This window comes from Necator americanus, chromosome III (assembly GCF_031761385.1).
Source record: "Necator americanus strain Aroian chromosome III, whole genome shotgun sequence".
Lineage (NCBI taxonomy): Eukaryota > Metazoa > Nematoda > Chromadorea > Rhabditida > Ancylostomatidae > Necator > Necator americanus.
In genome coordinates this window covers 23,482,733-23,501,590 of record NC_087373.1, presented here as the reverse complement: position 1 = coordinate 23,501,590, position 18,858 = coordinate 23,482,733, and the positions used below count along the sequence as shown (strand labels likewise).

Below are 18,858 nucleotides of genomic sequence, written 5' to 3'. Positions count from 1 at the left end.
TATTTTCGATCATCAGTGTACGATCTGCGGATGGCTGGCCTATTGCTTCGACAATATTGTCCAAAGGAACCGTTGAACTGCAAATTTAGCTATAAGTGTGAATTAAGGGTGTAATTGCCACTCCCAACATTGTTTTTCAAATGTGTCATATGAAAACCAAAATAGTCAAGTTGTTCTCTTACAAAACTCTGTTTAGCATTATCTACCTTACCTCTCTCCACGGACCTCCCTCATCAGAGGGAACACAGCCGGTTATTCGCGAGGCTACGTGGCGCGTCCCCAGGTGGCGGATAGGGGGCTAATCGCAAACTAAAAACGACCTTGTACCTGCCCTGAAAGACAGGCAAATTTATGGGATGGGCTCCTTGTTTTTGCTGTGCTAGGATTGGCTCATAATACTACCGTATCCCGCACGCCAGTCTGGCCAAAAGCCTGCAATCAAGTGACTGGGAGGTGCAAGGAAGGCGGTTTGGAGTCGCCTCCGACAAATAAGCTCTGTTCACTCTGAGAGAGTGCAGCGTTCTCCCAAAACTCATGGGTTTGCAAGCAAGACCTTGCAACCTGCCCATGGGTTTTAAATTTTATGCAAAACACTAATAAAAAAGAGTCTCCTATTCCGAAGGAAAGCCTGGTACGGTAGTGCCAGGAAAGAGAGATTGCAGGAATCATGTAGGCTACCGAAACACAAAAGGACTAGTATGACGATACGTGCTTATAACACCCGGACGCTTGCATAGGATGCGGCCATTGAAGATCTGATGATGCAAGCCAAAAAGTCTAAGTGCGAGGTCATTGGACTCACTGAGATGGGGCGATGCGACCGACTGAACGCCGTATATGAAACTGAAGAAGAACTGTTCTTGAGAACATGCGACAGTAAAGATGTTGGTGGAGGTGGCGTCCTCGTCAACACGTGAATGGCGAAGAACATAGACTCTTTCGAACAACTTAGGACCCGAATCGGACGTCGGCGCATGAGAAGATGTGATCCTACACCGGCTTTGACTATCTTCGTCGTTTTCGCTCAAACAGCTACGAAAAAAAGAAGTTGAAGCTTTCTATATGAACCTGGAGAAGTTCTACAGAGAAGATCATGGCTTCTACAAAGTCATAATTGGCGAATTCAACGACAAAGTTGGCCCTAGAGGAATGCCTGAGGAACTTCACATTGGGACCCACGGCCTACAATGGAATGAACAGGGGAGAGGCTCTCCGAGTTCATCATGACGACTAAGACCATTCATGGGAACTCGCAATTCCAGAAGTCCTCCTCTCGTGTGAGTCACCCGGTGGAGGGTACCGTAATGAAATAGACCATATCATCGTCAATAAAAGGTTCTGCCTGACGGACGTCGCTGTTGTACCAAAGTTCTATACGGGATCGGACCAATGCCTTCTTCGAAGAAGACAAGAAAGGAGAAAAGCCGCAAAGTTCATCAAGCGAACTACCAGAACCATTATTGACTGGGAGCTCTTCGGAGAATTTCAAAACTACCAAAAGACGTCTGTTTCCGAAAACTCTAGAGCTGATACGTAAGCGTGGAGCTGGACGAGCTGCAGGGAACCAAGAACTCAGGTCCGAGTTCGCAAGGCTTTGCAGAGAGGCGATAAAGAAAGATCTCAAAGGGAAAAGAGCAGAAGTGTTGGCTGAAGCTGGTGAGGCGGGACAGAGCATTCGCTATCGGACCATCGGAACTTCGCTAATCGTAAAACAACATTGACTGCTCTCCGGACTCCAGATGGAACAACTACAGCATCGAGAAGGAGGATGGAAAAGGTCATTCACGACTTCTACTTAGATCTCTTCGACAGCCACGTTCGCTTGCCTCCTCACCATCTGAGGAAATATGGACATGTCATCAGTCTACGAAGAATCGTACTTCACCGGGTCTCGACAGGAATCAAGCTTGAACATCTGAAATACCTACCACTAGTCCTTATCAACACACTGGCGAGACTCTTCACTCGTTATCTGTCGGAATGCATGATTCCTAAGCAATGGAAAACCAGCAAGACCGTGCTGTTGTATATGAAGGGAGACCACCAAGACTTTTCCAATTATCGCCCAACTTGCTACTTTCAAAAAAGAGTTCAGTACGGTTAAATACATACACACGGTTTCAAAGCTCATAGAAGTATCGTGAGAGTACAAGATGCCGCTGTGTCTCACTTTTACCGATCTGAAGAGAGTCTTTGATACAGTTGAGACCGGAGCAGTCATGAAGGCCTTGGACAACCGAGACGTTCCTACTACATACATCAAGATACTTCGTGAGGTGTATAGCAGCATCACGACCAAAATTTCCCCTTTCTACAATGATGTTATAATCGACGTGAAGAGAGGGGTTCGTCAGGGTGACACAATATCCCCCAAAATACTCAGTGCCACTCTACAGAACGCCATGCGAAGATTGGAATGGGATGACATGCGGATGAATGGCCGGGAATTATTCCACTTTCATTCCGCTGATGACATCGTTCTTATAACAACGAGCAACAATCTGGGGGCCGGATGCTAGCCGAATTTGATGAAATGTGCAAAAAGATCGGTCTTCAGGTGAACCTAGACAAGAAGACGTTTATGAAGAATGAATGGATTTTTGATGCCCCACGAGCGGCTTGGGGAGCATTCAACAGCATCGCGGATGTAGTGAAGAGGACCAAGAACTCCGGTTCGGTGCTCACCTATTCAATACCACCGTTCTTCCTTCTTTGACCGACGCTTCAGAAAAGTGGGCGCAAGCAGGAGGAAATTGCGATTAGCGTCATAGAACGTGGAATTGAAAGGGTGATGATAGGAGTAACCCGCTTTACGCAAGGGAAAGAAGGGATTCGAAGTTCACCGGACACGTGACGTGTTTCAACGACAACAGTTGGACCAGAGCCGTAAGCGACTGGATACCGCAGGAAGACCGCCGACCCGATCAAACCTCTTCACGAAGTCCTTCAAAAAAAAAAGACGCTCTTCGAGTTCTCCGCAAGAAGAGATGCCACTGGGCAAAACTTCACGCCCGCTCGAGGAAATCGATGAACAAAGGGAGCACAGGTGATACAGGTGATACAGGTGAAGGACCAGGAGTAGGATTAAAGGAAACTGGGGACAGTGGGAATGTTTTGGCTTCACCTACCAAGTACATTCTGTACTTACGTGAGCTTCGAACACGACCATAACATATTAAAATGTCCAACTCCTTTATTAGACTCTCATGTTCCACCACAACTGCTGCACATCCCCTCACGGATGTTTCGTACAATACAGCGATAGCGGAAAAATCAGGCATTGGAGAAGAGCCAGTCGGGTGTTATCAATTATCAGGGAACACAGCAGAGCAACTCACAAGTTCGATCGGCATCGTTTAATTTTCACATCTGCCACTCTACAGTGAATTCTCCACTTTAAGGAAAACACTAATCGCCAACTCTACATTGGACTGAAACGAAACGGTAGAAGAATTCAAATACAAAGTCTTTTCGAGTAAGTGACATTCTTTCATAACGGTCTAGAGAAACGAGCACCCTTCAAAATACTCCCACATCGCAACCACTACTATTTATTATGGGAAAGAAATCGGTGCTAGTTTTTTTTTCTTTTTTTCTCACAATTTTTTTTCTTTCTTCAGAGAGGAAAAGTTATGCGCAGCTTTAAAGCGGAAATATGAATATAACGTATTCATTAGTAATAGGAAGGTCTATAGTAGAGCACTAAGACCTGATGCAGTTGGAGTCCAGGTGAGATCATGACTAGCTTCACTCGGACTACGTCGAAATGTGAAATGTCTCCAGTGTGTCTCAAGTCGACTGGAACCGCTAGTTCCTCCGCTTCGAAACGGTCTGAGGCTCGCTTCGAGGTGATGGAAGTGATTGAACGCATAGTGGCAATGATTCTCCAGTCGATCACTTCTGGCACGCAATGATTCAAGCCCGTTCAACAGTTAATATACGAGCGCCTGCACGTTAACATACTTTTCCGAAAGATTAGATATGACCGGGAAACCTGGAACTGTTTCACGGGTTCTTTTGCTTCACCTTCGAGAACCCCGAGAAGGTAGCTGAATTTGTCCATCTCGTTTATACGTTCGGAATCAACATTTAGCCCGAACGATGTCTCCAAATCTTTTGCATTCACATATATCAGCGCTGTATCTCGGGACCAAAACTGGCGCCAGCTTCACGTCCAGTCCATCGGTATCGCTCGAGTCTTCACAGACTTTAGTGTCTGTTTGCAGTTGCGTCAGCTTCATCAGCGCTGCAATTGCCTGGTCGACCACACCTTGCTGCTTCGAATTCTCCGTTATTCATTTCGTAGAGTCTGACATCCCCGGAACGTTTTCTTCTACTTCGTCTACGGTGGTGCTGTAATTATACAAAGAGTTCTCGACCTTGGTCATTGCTGCTTCAATTGCCGCCGTTGCTCTGCGAAGTCTCCACCGTAGATTCCTTAGTCACATCCTCTGCTCATCATCGTCGATAAGGAGGTTGAGGTCGGCTTGTAGAAGATCTTGATCTTCTGCCAGGAGTGGTATCAGACGGTTGCTCGCTTAAATGAGAAGCCCTTGGCTGGTCGACAGAGCGGACGCCACGCTTGATGCTGTATTGTCTGCAAATGTGGCTGCCAAGGCGATTGATGACGTAAACTTGTCCTGCGATAAGGGACGAGGACGTCCAAGCGTAGAATTTGCTGAGCACTCACTTCCTTATTTCCGATCGGTGAGTTGGTGGTCCGTAGTCGAACGACTGATGCACCATATGATAATCTGCTATTATGCTGCCGTGCGGGTCCTGGTAACAGTACGTAGCTCAACACACTGACGATAAAAGTTCCAACTATGATGAGAACGAAGAGAAGCAAAATGAAAGGCACACAGAAATGACTGTCTTCTCCAGTGAGCAGAGTAACTATGCAGCTGAAAAAGAGGTGGAGCGAACTAACATTTGATGACGTTGATGACAAGAGATGTTGCAAGTTCGGAGTTCGATCGGTCAGAAGATAAGATATGAAGGTTGCAATATGAGTTATAGTCTAGAAGAGAATAGCTCTATCTAAGGTAATCCAATATAGGTAAGAAAAGGAAAAACAAGATAAGTGAAGAGGATAGCGCAAAGGCAGAGGTTTCCTCTATTAGTGCTGTTATTTGTACAAAGCGAGTTGATACTTATCATTGCAAATAATATGAAATATGAGACACTAAAAAAAGTGATCTCTCAGTTTAGTCAAGAACCTCTAATTCTATCTGTCTGTATTTGTTGTATTCTAGTTCTAATTTGCTTCTAATTATGTCGAAGTTGTGTCCGCTCCATCTTAGTCTCTCGCGCAAACACAACATTCTTTTGATAAACAGAACTATCTTACTTTATCTTTAGAGGTATATTATCTTACACTTCATCCCTAGCATTGATAAAAAAGCAATGATAGTAACAAATACTTCTCACTTATAGTGGTTCCAAAAAAAATTGGGAACTAGCAGACAATTGTAATTTTTTGGTAGGAGCCTCTTAGGCTAGAGTATGGTTGACAAATATGCGAAGATTACTAATGGAGAAGCGGAAAGAGAGGAACAATATCTAGAAGCAGTGGGTATGCGATGAGAACCAAATTTACCGGGCCAGTACCAAGTGGCAGGTCTTCTGATGGGAAGTCACGTTTAGATCGGAGCTATAATAATGCTGTCCCAACCATCAGCCAATTTTCCAGCATCTCCAACAACTACTTCTAAACTCCTTGTTTCCTCTGTTGAGGTTCAGAACACTTTCATCAGGGAAGTGGTGAAAAAGGATCAGCCTTAAAAGCAGCTAAGTAGTCCGCACCTGAGTTCGAAAACGAATGTGGGTGTCGAATGTGTTTAGCCGACAGCGTGGTGCGCCCTCGTTAGTACAGGTGGGAAGGAAGAGGAATGCTTGAATCGGAAAAGACGGTTGAGTTGCAGCAATTCGAGCGCAAGAGCCTGCGCGATTGTACCATTCTTCAGGTCGATTTGGCATGAACTTATTTCTCGACATCTACTTTACTTTGTATTAAATGAGCGAGCGTGAAAACATTGCGAGTTACTCTTGAACAGAACAGAGGTGTTCAAATGAACGTGTTTTTAAGAAGTCTCATTTGAGGTTTTCCCTCGTTCCTCAGAATAGCACTGTTCAATACATTGGTTCGAACCCACTGCAGAGCAAACATTCATCCTAACTACCCCAGTCGGCAAATTGTACCCTAGATCAGTAGGTTTCCGCAAATCATTGTATAGGCTGCTCATTAACGCCTTAATACACCTCAAATGATTGTGAATTGAAGAGGACGGGAATGATTTACCAATCCGCTTAATGTATTTTTAGATTTTACACAATTTTACACCTCGCTTAGTAATCCATTGACACCTTGCTAAAAAGTTCGAATTCAAGCTAAATATTCAATATGACTCTCGCTAACAAAATCCACTGCAGTTACAGTGAAATTACCGATGGATGGTTCTACCCCAAGCGAGTGCATGTAAAGAGGGTCCCGGCGGAATTTCAAGAATGCCTTGGTCATGCCTCGTTAGAGCAATTAGCGATGGTGCCTATCCTAAAGAGGTTTACTTTCTTTGGCTAATCATACGCTGCATCAACGGCTACGATATAATTCACTCTCTACTAAATTGTTTTCGAGAATCAGGCACATTCACTGCAATTTTGTAACGTGAGGTGATCTCAATTTTGCAATCGCACCAGAAGCAAGAGAACTCCTCACTTGAAATATGAGATAAGGATGTACATAATAGCTTCAAATTACGTATATAAAAATTTTCCGTTAAAGCGGAACATTTCAGCTTTTAGAAGTGACGGTAATGAGAATTACCATTATCCTTTAACTCCCAAGCTTTTTTGCAGCCTAATTTCCGGACAGAGGGACCTTCTGTATCTCTAACTTCTTGGAACTTACAGGACGAAAAAGAGTTCAAATTTGATAAGATTTCTAGACTTTCTGAAAGTGATATAAAGACAAATTCACTCCTTTTCTTTATTAGAACACCATACAAAATCCCATGTTCTATCTATTCTACCTAACTTTATTGTTCTTTGACTTATTCGGTAATACCGACAGCTCACACCACTTTTCTTTACATATTTCATTGTAACTGCGTAGTTTTCTGCGTCTCTGTGGCTAGAAGAACTGTTGGCTGCGTCTTCATGAACGACTAGAGCATGACCTCGTCGAGGTATGTTCGCGTATCCGCCTACATATCCACTAGGGACGTTATGTCTCGGAGGCATTCGCGGAGAATCTGCCGGACCCCCTTTACCGTTAACCACCTCAACCCACTCACTAGTTCCACCTTGCCACTTAAAGGCATCACCCCAAGAATCTGAGGTGATACGGGTTTCAGGTGGATCTCTTCCTGTATCAGTGTATCACAGACGACCCCGGGAACGCTGTTTCTTACGACGGCTTCTGTTGCAGTGCGCAACCGTTGCGCATCCCCCTTCCTGCGATTCGTCGAAAACCCATTCGGATGAATTGTAGGCGAGGGCGCAATGGTTGCGCATGGCAACAGAAGCCGTCGTAAGAAACAACATTTCGGGGTCGTCGTTCACATAATCCCCCATAATCTACGACCCAGTATAGGGATTACCCGCCTGAGAATCGTACCATCTCAGATTCGTGAGAGAATGCCTTTAAACGCGGCCGGCTGTAGTATGCCTAAAAATTAATGGGACATTCATTCAAGCTGTAATAGCTTCTTTACTCTGGTGATTAGAACATGGCCACAAAAGTGTCAGTGAGGTGATGAATGTGGAGAGTAGTGTTGAGATTCTTCTTTTAGTGAAAGTGTTCTTTAAAAAAGTCCTTTTTGACGTTCTTAAAGCTCTTTGTCAAGATCATGAAGCACGATGAAGTTTCTATTCGGTTCTAATTCTTCTAAGTTACACCATTATCAACATGCTCAACTTACCTGTACATGTTCGTGAATATGTTGCAAACAATCAGAAGGTTTTCGGTGTACTTACAAGCAGGATTCTTTTACAGAGGAGAGCATTACAAGTCCAATAATAAAGATCATCCTGTGTTGTGGAGACGATTCGATCCTACAGCCAGACACCAACAATTTCTGAGCAACGAGTTCGAAAAAGGTGAACACAAAATTTGTTGTCTTAGACAACATCGTGCACGACGAAAATTAGAATGGTGTAATTCGTAAGTTTCAGGTTTCAATTATCGCGGAGCATTTACTTACAAAGGCCGCGTCATTCTATACGGCCATGACTACACTAACGTTTTGTAAGTTTCACGCTTACACATGGAATAATAAAAAGGATGAAGGACAAAGTCTCTGACGGGATGTAACACTCGTAACACCCCACTTAGGATGTAACAACGTGTTTTACTGCAATTCGAAAGCGTTGATCGTTGGAGTACATCGCAGATGTAGTAACGCAATATTCCCTGATCCCCAAAAAAGGTCAAGAGCACAAAACACTGCCATCTTGGAAGGGCCAGTTCTTGCAACAGCGACTTCCATAAGAAAAGAATGAAGCGAATTCCTTTTCTAACACTTCTTTCTTGAAATTTTCAATTTTCGATTTCTTGAAATTCTTAAAATTTTCGATGTTGGTTCTCCACAGTAGTGAAGAGGATTCGAGACTAGCGTTCATTTATCGCGCTTAAATTTAACTCAACTTGGAGGCAAAGAGCTGTTTTGCCTGTTTGTCTACATTCCGCTTGTCCAGTGGAACGAAGGTCTTATTCGACAGTTTACAGTAACTATTGTGATAGGTAGTGAACTGATTATCTCGTAAAGAACAACAAACATTAGGTCTGTACAACAAATGTCAGATCTATACGCTGATATGTCTAATAGCGAACAATAATTGTTCAGTGGGTAATGCGGCCGATTAAAATGAATGTATGAAAATGAATAAATGAGAGATACCACTGTCTAACCTAAGTGGAGAGGTCGTGGAAATGAGATGATGGCATCATAAACAGTATTTACTCGTGTACATAACATAATGAAGGTACCCTAGATAGCGGCATAAATAGCCATGAGCTGAACACTGTATTACGCCAAGATCAAGAAACGAGGAAGTTGGAGATCAGTGATAATTACATTGATACAATACGGAGGCAAGGCCACGTTTACTAGAGATGCAACAAATATGAGCTAAATGGGCGTAGGTTCAATATAACTTTCAAAAGATTTAAAGGATTTCCACCTGCCAACCCGCATGATGTTTCGGGCTCGGGTACTCTTCGTACCGCGGTTGTCGCAGTACTTCTTTGGAAGGAGTGCGGTGTAAGGAGCTGCTCCAAGCACTGCGTGCATCGTGGCTTTCTTGGTGAGTCGTGAGGCGTAGTCCCGTGAGTATGGTTTGCCGGAAATATTGCTGAGAATAAACTCTTCTGGCAAATAAGGGGATCGTTGGTTGCACAACGTGTTCCACAGTTTCTCTTCGCTCTCTTTCATTCTGAACGCTATAGTACACCCTATTCCCTCTTGGTCTGTTTTGGATTTCCTAAGTGTGATCCACCACACGTTTTTGCGGCTAAGGTCAGCGAAAAGTAGCTGAATCACTTCGCTGACTCTCAGAAACGCCAAGAATGCCAATAATATCATGCTCGCTCCATTGACCGCTGTGGCGGATGGGTTTGTAAGGGCCCCTCTGATCACTTTTTCCACGTATTCTCGTGTTGCTTTCGTCCTATGACGCACCGGTGGCCTCTTTTTGTTGTCTGTGCGCAGGAGAGCGTGTTGGATTTCATCGTCAACCTTCGGTAAAGTACCGAAGAAGTGTGCCAAAGCTGCTAAATGGTAGTCCAGTGTTCTGATCTTTCCCTTGTTGATGAGGTGAGCCAGAAACGCGTTCCACAACTTATGGATAGCCTGGGCAGGAAGCCGGGATTTGTCCGCAGAGGTCAAAAAGTTCCTCCTAACTCTCCTCTAAATCTGGAAAGTTCCTGGTGCTACTGCTGTATCCAGGCAATCGTTTATTATCTCTGCAACTTCATCCATTCTTGCATCAACCGCAACCGCTGCAGTTTCTCCGGCGCTCTTCCATTTAAGTGCTTCTGTCATTTCTGAAAAGCATATCCTCTTTTGTGGCATGCCACTATGTATGGCATAGTATGCTACTATGTTGTGTAGCAGATCATATCATTGATCGCAATGTTCTAGACGCGCGCACCCAGCGGTATATAAGCGGGTTGGTTAGACCGTTCTACTACTCTCAAGGTATTCCTACTATTCCATTGCTAGTTTATTGCTATACACTGATCACATTGATTAGCCCCGCCTTCCACTGAAGCTCTTGCCTATATCCGCAGGAGGTGATCCTAAGATATCTAGTCTATCCTATGGCAACGCTTGCAGATATTGGTATCGTACTCCTGCCTTGTCCTAGGGTTACGCTGATGGATATTATTCGCGTAACTAGTCCTATCCTGAGGATACTTCTCTGTATGTGACCGTATTCATTATTATTTTCTGCTCTATATTCCTCTCCAGAATAATTTGGACAGGGTATTAAGACTCTTGAAAACCGAATCTAATCTAGTGATTGTCATTGGTATTTATTTACAACCTGTTCTTAGTTCTTGTACTGATCACCTTGTAGTTAGTAGTTCCTCTTTTTGCGTGGGAGCATCATAATTTTTTTTTGAAGGACTTCGTGAAATCTAACCATCGGGTCAGATTTCTTCCTGTAGTGCGCTTAATATCGAGGGGAACCCTGTCGCTCACGGCTCTGGTCCAACGGTTGACGTTAAATTCATTAATTAATGTTCAACGCATCACGTGTCTGGCTCACCTTATTTTACTTTCCTTGGCAAACGCGGCTGCGTTTTTCGTCTTCGATCGCTGATGTAGAAAAGAACTTCAAGTCCCGTCACTCACTTGCGTAAAGTGGGATATCCTAACATCACTCTCTCAATTGCGCGTTCAGTGACGCTCACCGCGTTTTTTTACCTGCTTGCAGAATGCCCAGACTGGTGAAGTATAGCTCAAAGCAGGAAGTACGGTGATGTTGAAGAGGTGAGCACGGAGCCGGGTGTTTTTGGTCTTCTTCACTACATCCTCGATGCTCTTATACGTTCCCCAAGCCGCTCGTCTCCTCCTGCCCAGCTCGGGGTCATCATGTTCAATTCCCGACCCAGATAAACGTAGCTGGTGCATTCGGATATGTTCGTTCCGTTGGGCGTGAATGGGGATCCGCGATCCACCTGTTACGCATGAACATCGTCTTTTGCAGATTCAGCTGAAGACAGATGCATCTAGATGTTTTGTCGAATTCGGTCAGCATTCGTTCCGATTGGGTGATGCTAGGTGTTATCAGTACGATGCCATCAGCAAAGCGCAAATGGTGTAGCTGCCGACCATCAACCTTCACTCCCATGATAGACCCATTCCAACTTTCGCATTGCGTTCTCGAGGGTGGCTGTGAATATTTTGAGTGAGATTATATCATTCTGTCGTACCTCCCTTTTCACCTCAATGATGATATTCTTTTACAATGGCGAAATTTCGGTCGTGAAGTTCCTGTACTCTCTCGAAGTACCTTTATGTACTGAGTAGGGAGCCTTGGTTATCCAAGGCTTCCATGACCGCTTCCAACTGAGTCGAATGCCTTCTTCAAGTTGATGAAGGTGAGACAGAGCGGCATCTTGTACTCTCGTGATACCTCGATGAATGTCGAAACAGTGTGAATGTGGTCAGTCGTGCTGAATCCTTTTCGGAACCCTGCTTGTTCCCATGACAGTCCTTCATCCAAGACTTTCTTCTATATTATCTATTATCTTATATCTATTCAATCCTATTAAGGATCACTCTTGTAAAGAGTTTGTAGATGACAGACAGTAAGCAGATTGGGCGATAGATTCCGATTTCATGCGGATCTCCCTTTTCATACAAGAACACGGCCTTGCTGGTCTTCCACTGTTTAGGAACCTTGTATTCTAACAGGTAACGTGTGCCTCCAACTATTACCGTCTCTTAACAAAGGAGAGAACAAATGTGAGGTCCACATTGGAAACCCTAATATATCTTTACTATTATTTCCTTTGGTACACAACAGAGTTTGATCGATAAGAAAAGGAGAAGGAACCCACCAGCCGAGAGAAGCGGTTCACCATATTTGCGCCTGTGGTGAGGCATTATGAGCCACCGTCGTTGAGCCGTTTTCGTCTCTGGAAATGAATCTTTCGCATTTCCAACTAGTTGTACTAGCGAACATGTCCACTGTACACTTTCCCCATATTCTTTGCAGTTCTTCAAAAATCTCATCTCTTATACACCATCCATCTAAATAAATCTCTCTAGAGGCTTCGTCAGCCTTTGCGTTGAATCCCCGTAAAACCCATACAAATTCTATCTTTACATGTAAATAATCGCAAAGTTTCCAAATGTGTTTGGCAAGAGTTTGAAAGTCAGGTTTGGTGCTGCCCTTCTTTAATATTGCGATGGCAGCCTGGTTGTCGTAGTGCCAGACAACTTCCTCGCTGAACAAAGCTTGTAGCCCTGATAATATACCAGAGAGTTTTCTAGCCGTACTGGAAGAGCTAAGTAATTATTGTGGGAGAAGAGGAGATCTTGTTATGGTTGCCTAAATATAAAACTGAACCTACTCCCATTTTAGAAGCGTCAGAAAATCCCCTAATAGCGCTGAATAGTTTTCCCGTATATGTCAATGAAATACTTTAAAATTCTTTATCAAAGCATAACCAACCTATGATCTAATCTCTTTCTGCTCGATTTAACGCCCATCTATACATCGAAGCTGTCTGTAGTTGTTCTTTCTTTGCGATAGCAGTTACCACTGCTTTCTACGCTCTTCTTTTCTCTAAAGAAATATCTAAATGTATAGAAGCCAATGTTCCTGCCATTTCATTTGATCTAACATGGAAGTTTCGTTTTTTTTAGTCGTTTGGACAAATGCCCAGAGGCCCATTTCACGACATTTCAATCTTCTTTCCTCTGAAAGATTCAAAGAAAACGATTTCAAATCTATTACTTGACCTAACCAATTCAACTTCTGGAGCCGAATCCAGGTACACTTTTCTTCGGCCAGAAGGAAGCTGGCATTATCAAGGTCTTCTCTGACGATCTGCACGTACTCTTTACACCTGCGTGCAGACTCTGCCCAAATTAGGACATTGTCACGGTAGACGGCAATACTTCTCCCTCGAGATCTCCATTTAGCTAATAAAGGTTTCATTAGTGTTGTAAACACCATTGGTGCAGTCGATAGACCAAAAGGTAACACAAGAAAGGTAAAGTATCTTCCCCTCCATTCGAAACACAGAAAATTGGTCCACTGGAAGGTGTATCTTTACGTGATGTTAACCTGATTTGAGATCGAAATTTGCCATAAAGTCTCCACCACCTCCGCTAAGTCCTCGAATTTGATGTTATTCTTTTCAAGATTTCTACTTAGCCCGGAGAGATCTAGAATCGAAACGCAATTTCTTCCCGAAACCGAGGATGGATTAAATCTTATGGGATGTCTGAGTTGAAAGTTTCGCATTTCTGCTGTTGCACTTGCATTTTACATATGTCTTGAGTCCTATTCAGCACTGAACAAAATCCAACGCAGATTCTAGTTGTGGATTTGTCCTCAACTTTTGACAGTTAGAGGACAGATCAAATCTTATCTGTGAGAAATCTTTTAATATGATCTATTGAGATTGTTGGAACTGAGTGTTGCGCAAAGTTTCGCAGATTATGAAGGAGGTGTGGGTAACCTTCTTGTGCCATTCATCAGGACGATAGGTAAGTGTTACGTATGATATTACATGATATGCACGCCTGTATCAAGCAGTTAGAACCAATAGGTTGTGTACGAGAACACACAACAGCGCTTACAGAGACAGCACAAAAATGAACTTGATTTCTACGAAATTCATTGAAGAAAGTGAAGGAGCAATCCCACTTGAGTTTTACATCGTTTCCATATCGTTGCCTCTCATGAGCACAGAAATCCCTCTATCTTCCAAAATCTTCAAAATAGGCGTCTTCGCAATGATTATTTGGACTATTTCGTCTTCGACTATACTTCAGCTGCCCTCAAGCGTCCGTACCGCACAAAATCGACATGTTTTTTTTGTAAGAGTTTCGACCAATCCTATATTTATTGTATATTTGACTCACATCCAAAAACTGTTCTGGCATAATTCCTGTTCTTTTTTGATAGACCTCGCATTGAGTGATAGCCTCAAAGACTGAAAATGTACGAGCCAGTCATAATAAATCAACAATACGTACAATCATAAGATCCTATCACTCAGAACTGAATAACCGAGTTGGCAATCTCAGGCTATGAATCAAACTATACATAGGCAGCTAAAATCGTCGCCGAGTGCTTGCCATTGCAATGGCGCGACGCCTACGGCGCCCACCGTCATGTCACTTGTTTTTTTCTTAAGAAGGTTTTATTCTGTTTTCATGCGAATGTACGGCAAAGGTAAGGTACGCGGAAAATTCCGGCTTTAAGCTCTCTCTCTCTGATAGTCGGCGGAGTTCGGGTAGTTTACACATATCACAGCAGAGACGGCACACACTCACTAAAAATTCAGAAAACAGATGGATCAGGAACGCCAAACCTACCAATTCACCAACTCTAAATCTATGGGATTGAAGGGATGAAACCGTATGAAGTGGATTTGATCACCTCCAGGGACGTAAATACCTGCAGATTTGATGATTTCGTCCCCACTAGACTTTACGTATTTCCCTTTGGTCACTCCTATGGGTGTTAAGAGCTATTTAGTTGGTCAGTTGGTTGGTAGATTGGCCAGTTAGCTGTTCCTCTCCTTTGTCGTGTCCCAGTCGAAGCGCACTGCAGCTGCCTTAGCACATATAGCAACCGATGCACACAGAAAAAAATATGCCCTATATTCACACCCGACATTTAGCAAAAACATAATTCTTCGTAAAAAAAAACATAATTCTTCTTGTAATTCTTCGTTTTTTTTTTTTTGAAAAAAATAACATCACTTGGTGAGGGGGCGTTTGAAAGTACAGCGTCACTAGGTGGGACCGACAGCACTCCTGACGCAAATAGGGGTCCTACCAATAATATATTCACAGAAATGAACTTATCAGAGTCCTCTCTGCCTCATAAAGTTATATTTAAGAAAGAACGACACGTTGAGAAAATAACAACTTTTTTGTTGGTTTCTGTTCTTCTTGTTGGTCCCCGATGGCAACAACGGTTCATGCAAAAAAAAGTCCTAAACTTGTTTGTTCTAGTGGAAAATTGGAAACGTAAAAGTGAAGTGAAAAATCCAGTAAAAAAGTGAAAAATATATGTGTTTGGATCAATTATTTGAACGCATATTTCAGCGAATATCAGTAATGACATAATTGCACCAGAAAATGTCTATGTACAACATTTTTCGGTGGCAGGCAGTAAGGAAGAGTCCGTATATTGCTTATTCTTTCATTTCATTGCTTCAACCTCTTTCTTCTGATATCGACAACTTCCAGAAAGTTTTTCTTTGGAAGAGCCCCTCCTTACGGTGAGACCATTGCAAATGGCATTATGTTATCGGTCGCGTCAGTGATGAAAGGAAGAAAAGCTGACATGGAGTGAGTTATTACATAAAAGGGTTTCCTTGTAACGGTACCAACAAATATGTAGGAACTGTGTACAAACTGAAACTCTGCGCAGCTAAATGATCAGCATTTAGAAGAGAACGGGAGAACGTGAAACGAAATTATGGTAAGACCGATGAAGTCATTCAGAATTGAAGTACAGTCGGCATTGAACGTGTTGCATCGGCGTGGCGCATTACGTCCCCAGTGACGCCAGTCCTGTCGATGTGTTGGGCCTGATTCCGAAAGACCATCCCATCTATAGTAGAACCACCGAGAGCTTAGCACAGCTGTGCATAGGATTGCAAGAACGGCTGTTGCGATTGTAATGGTTCACTTAGATCTGGAATATTAGTCGTGAATACGTCCTCCGTTTCCTTCTTTCGAAGCTTCTTTTCTTCATTAAATTTCTTAGCTTACTTTGAGAAACTTCTTCACAGCACCAAACATCTGCTTTTATATTCGATAAGATGGTACTTGCATTCTGCTTGAGATCAACCATACTCCTTCGTTTTCTTCCACTCTAGCTGTGGACGTAGAAATATTTTACGAATACTTACTTCTTCCACTAAATAATGAACATAGAAATAGATCAGATGGCGAAATCGAAAATCGTATGACATTGCGTCAAATTGTGTGATTATTCTACAATAGTATACAAAACCTAAAACTGACTTCTAGTAAGGTCAAAACGACATGAAGCACGGACAGTTGCTTAAGCAGTTCGCTCAAAGCGGTGTGGTGGAGGGTGGCGGTTTGGATTGTGGCGAAACCTTGGTTAGCACCACCCATCGCTGCAGTTCGCGATGGTTCCACCTCGACTCCAACCGCTGCCTCCACCGCACCGCTTCGAGCGCAGCCGCTTATGCAACTGCACTGGGCTTCATGTCGTTTTAGCACGACTATACGTATGGATTTGCCTGAGAATGAAGCGACCAATAAGTGCACATGTTGTTATTCATGTGGAAAGAATAAAAAAGGTTTTCTGGGTACGACGCAGGCCGCAGAATACCTGTCGCACACTTGTATTTTGCAGGATTTTGTTGCCTTTTCCTGATTCACATCTAATTTTGGTAAATTCAGGGACGTAAAAAGCGAATACTTATGAAGTAGTACTTAAGAAGTACCTGCAACCTCTCTTTATCGGACAGTATCCAACACGCTGGGGATAGTGGGCAAAAGTAGTCCATTGGTTTTCCTTTTATTCAACATTAGCGGCAACATGTATTGATAATCGGACATCGTTGGAGTGTCCTCGTATTCACTGATGCAGTATCGTTTCTTATTTCTGTTGTACTTTTACATCTTCATTCAACAGGTATGTGGAAACATTCAAGATATATATAAGTAAAGCCGAACAGTCAAATGTCGCAGTTTACCAAACCCACTATGCACGTAATCTAATTGGGAATTATTATCTTATTGAAAAAAAACTTAATGTATTTGTAAGTTTCTCTTTTTAATCAAAAACAAAAGGAAATCACAATGCGCACCGTTTGCTGTTTTAGCTCAAAAGTGCTGCGCAGTTACCACACGTGCTTGGTCTTCTACGAGGACATGCTGCGCAATCCTGGTTAAATCCGTATAGATTTAGCAGGTTCGTGCAAAGTTCCTTGATGAGCATTACTTTCAAAATACTTTAGGAGAATGTCCTATCCCAACACAATTCATCGAATGCAGCAAAATTATATTTTTAGCGGATGGAAAACTTTCACACCTGTTTTTATCAGTAGGTTTATCAGATTACTTATTTGTCAGATTTTTGTGTACATTTGGACTAAAGTGACATGTAACAGCTTTCGCAGGCTTTCGTCTCAGAAAACAAAGTCCATGACAATACTCAGCTCTTCATTCTCTCTAGGCAAAATGAGGGATTTTTCATTTGAATGATTCTTATGTTCTCAACTTCTGCAACATGTTTCTTGATAATTGGTAATTCTACACACAGTGCAGCCCCTCATCTCTTTAATATTCCTTTTTATTTGCCAAAATTTTTACTCATCAAAACCGCGTACCCCAATGAATACAAACAAGTGAAGGGCGCAAGCGCCCGGCTATGCAGCCAGTTTAAGAGAAAGAAATCGGACAAAAGAAGTGCACATCCAACTTATCAGATCCACTATATCATAGTACCGCTTCGAAATTGATAGGATAATAGGCAAATTTGCTGTGTTCTTTTAGTAAAGGATAAAGTTTCTGGCGTCAATCAATCCGCTTGGAATGTGTCTCCACGTTCACTTCAATTCAGAATCGTTTGAGGTTCACGAACGTGTAACTGGCCTATACAATGACTTGGTGGCTCGCCGATATGCCAAGTCGGTGTTTCTCTCCTTCCGGACTAGCCTGGTATCAATTTATCACCGGAGGGATGAAAGGCTTGGTGAGCACTAAGGCGGATTCGAACCTCCGATCGATCGTGCAGGAAGCCGAACCTTCGGTTCTTTTGTTAGTGTCATATTATGGCGGCCATTGTACCCTTTCTAAGAGTATTCTCTAAAAGAAATATAGGAAATAAATCTACGTTACTTATGAAGCTACCACCTTTCGAAAATGGCCTTTCAGCCACGGACAAGCGCGACCTTTCTGAAGCGTATCCCATATTAGCACTTAGTGTTCCAATGTTCAGTGCTCTGGCTTCTTCGCAGCATTGCTCTTAAGCTCCTCTACCTGGTGGAAGAAGTATTTCTCTTGATATAGCCCCAGGAAAGATGATCAGAACAAGTCTTTACTGTAGAAAACGATATTGAGCTTAACTTGTAGCTGAAGTTTTATTTTTTCGAAATGATCTCTAACGGTTGGGAACAAGAAACTTTTGATTAGGAACCGAAATTCATTTCTTGCACCTATCGTAGATGTCGTGAAAAAAGGCGATAAATATCTCTTGACACCACCCATCAGCCCGTACCCTTGCAGAAACCAATCCCTTCAGGAAAGGCACACCAGAATTTTTTCCTCGGAGGATTTCTGCCACCACAGTAACGATGTAGTAGTCATTGAGTGAAAACTGTTGTTTGTTTTCATAGCAAGATTTCCTCATTCACGTTAGGCCGCCCACTCTCCTTTTTCGCACTTTTTATCGCAGTTTCAGGTAACGTGGTCATCTTCATGGTGCTGATGTATGCAACCAACAAGTTCTTCAGGTTACATCACAAGATGATGCAGAAAATAGGCGCTTACAGCACCTCCTATTCTTCGGCAAACTCTCTTTAGACAAGCAAAGAATTTCACTATTTGAATGCTAAATTTGTTGATATGGTTAACTGTTTACATGTGTTTTTTCAAGTGTTCTGCTCTTATAGAATTT

At 42.9% G+C, this 18,858-nt stretch overlaps 1 protein-coding gene across 1 annotated transcript in view; it reads left to right on the top strand.

The window, feature by feature from the left end:
• The window catches only part of RB195_010636 (uncharacterized protein), a gene marked incomplete at both ends in the record, with an annotated part of 29,188 nt that extends 10,424 nt beyond the window's left edge, over positions 1 to 18,764 (top strand). Inside the window, 10 exons of the mRNA XM_064191736.1 lie at positions 3,402 to 3,475; positions 7,997 to 8,100; positions 8,176 to 8,248; positions 13,645 to 13,730; positions 15,303 to 15,378; positions 15,447 to 15,548; positions 16,873 to 16,999; positions 17,063 to 17,151; positions 17,198 to 17,283; positions 18,643 to 18,764. Of these exons, the coding sequence (XP_064049319.1) occupies positions 3,402 to 3,475; positions 7,997 to 8,100; positions 8,176 to 8,248; positions 13,645 to 13,730; positions 15,303 to 15,378; positions 15,447 to 15,548; positions 16,873 to 16,999; positions 17,063 to 17,151; positions 17,198 to 17,283; positions 18,643 to 18,764 (939 nt within the window). The remainder of the gene's footprint in view (positions 1 to 3,401; positions 3,476 to 7,996; positions 8,101 to 8,175; positions 8,249 to 13,644; positions 13,731 to 15,302; positions 15,379 to 15,446; positions 15,549 to 16,872; positions 17,000 to 17,062; positions 17,152 to 17,197; positions 17,284 to 18,642) is intronic.
• Between the last annotated feature and the right edge of the window lie 94 nt (positions 18,765 to 18,858).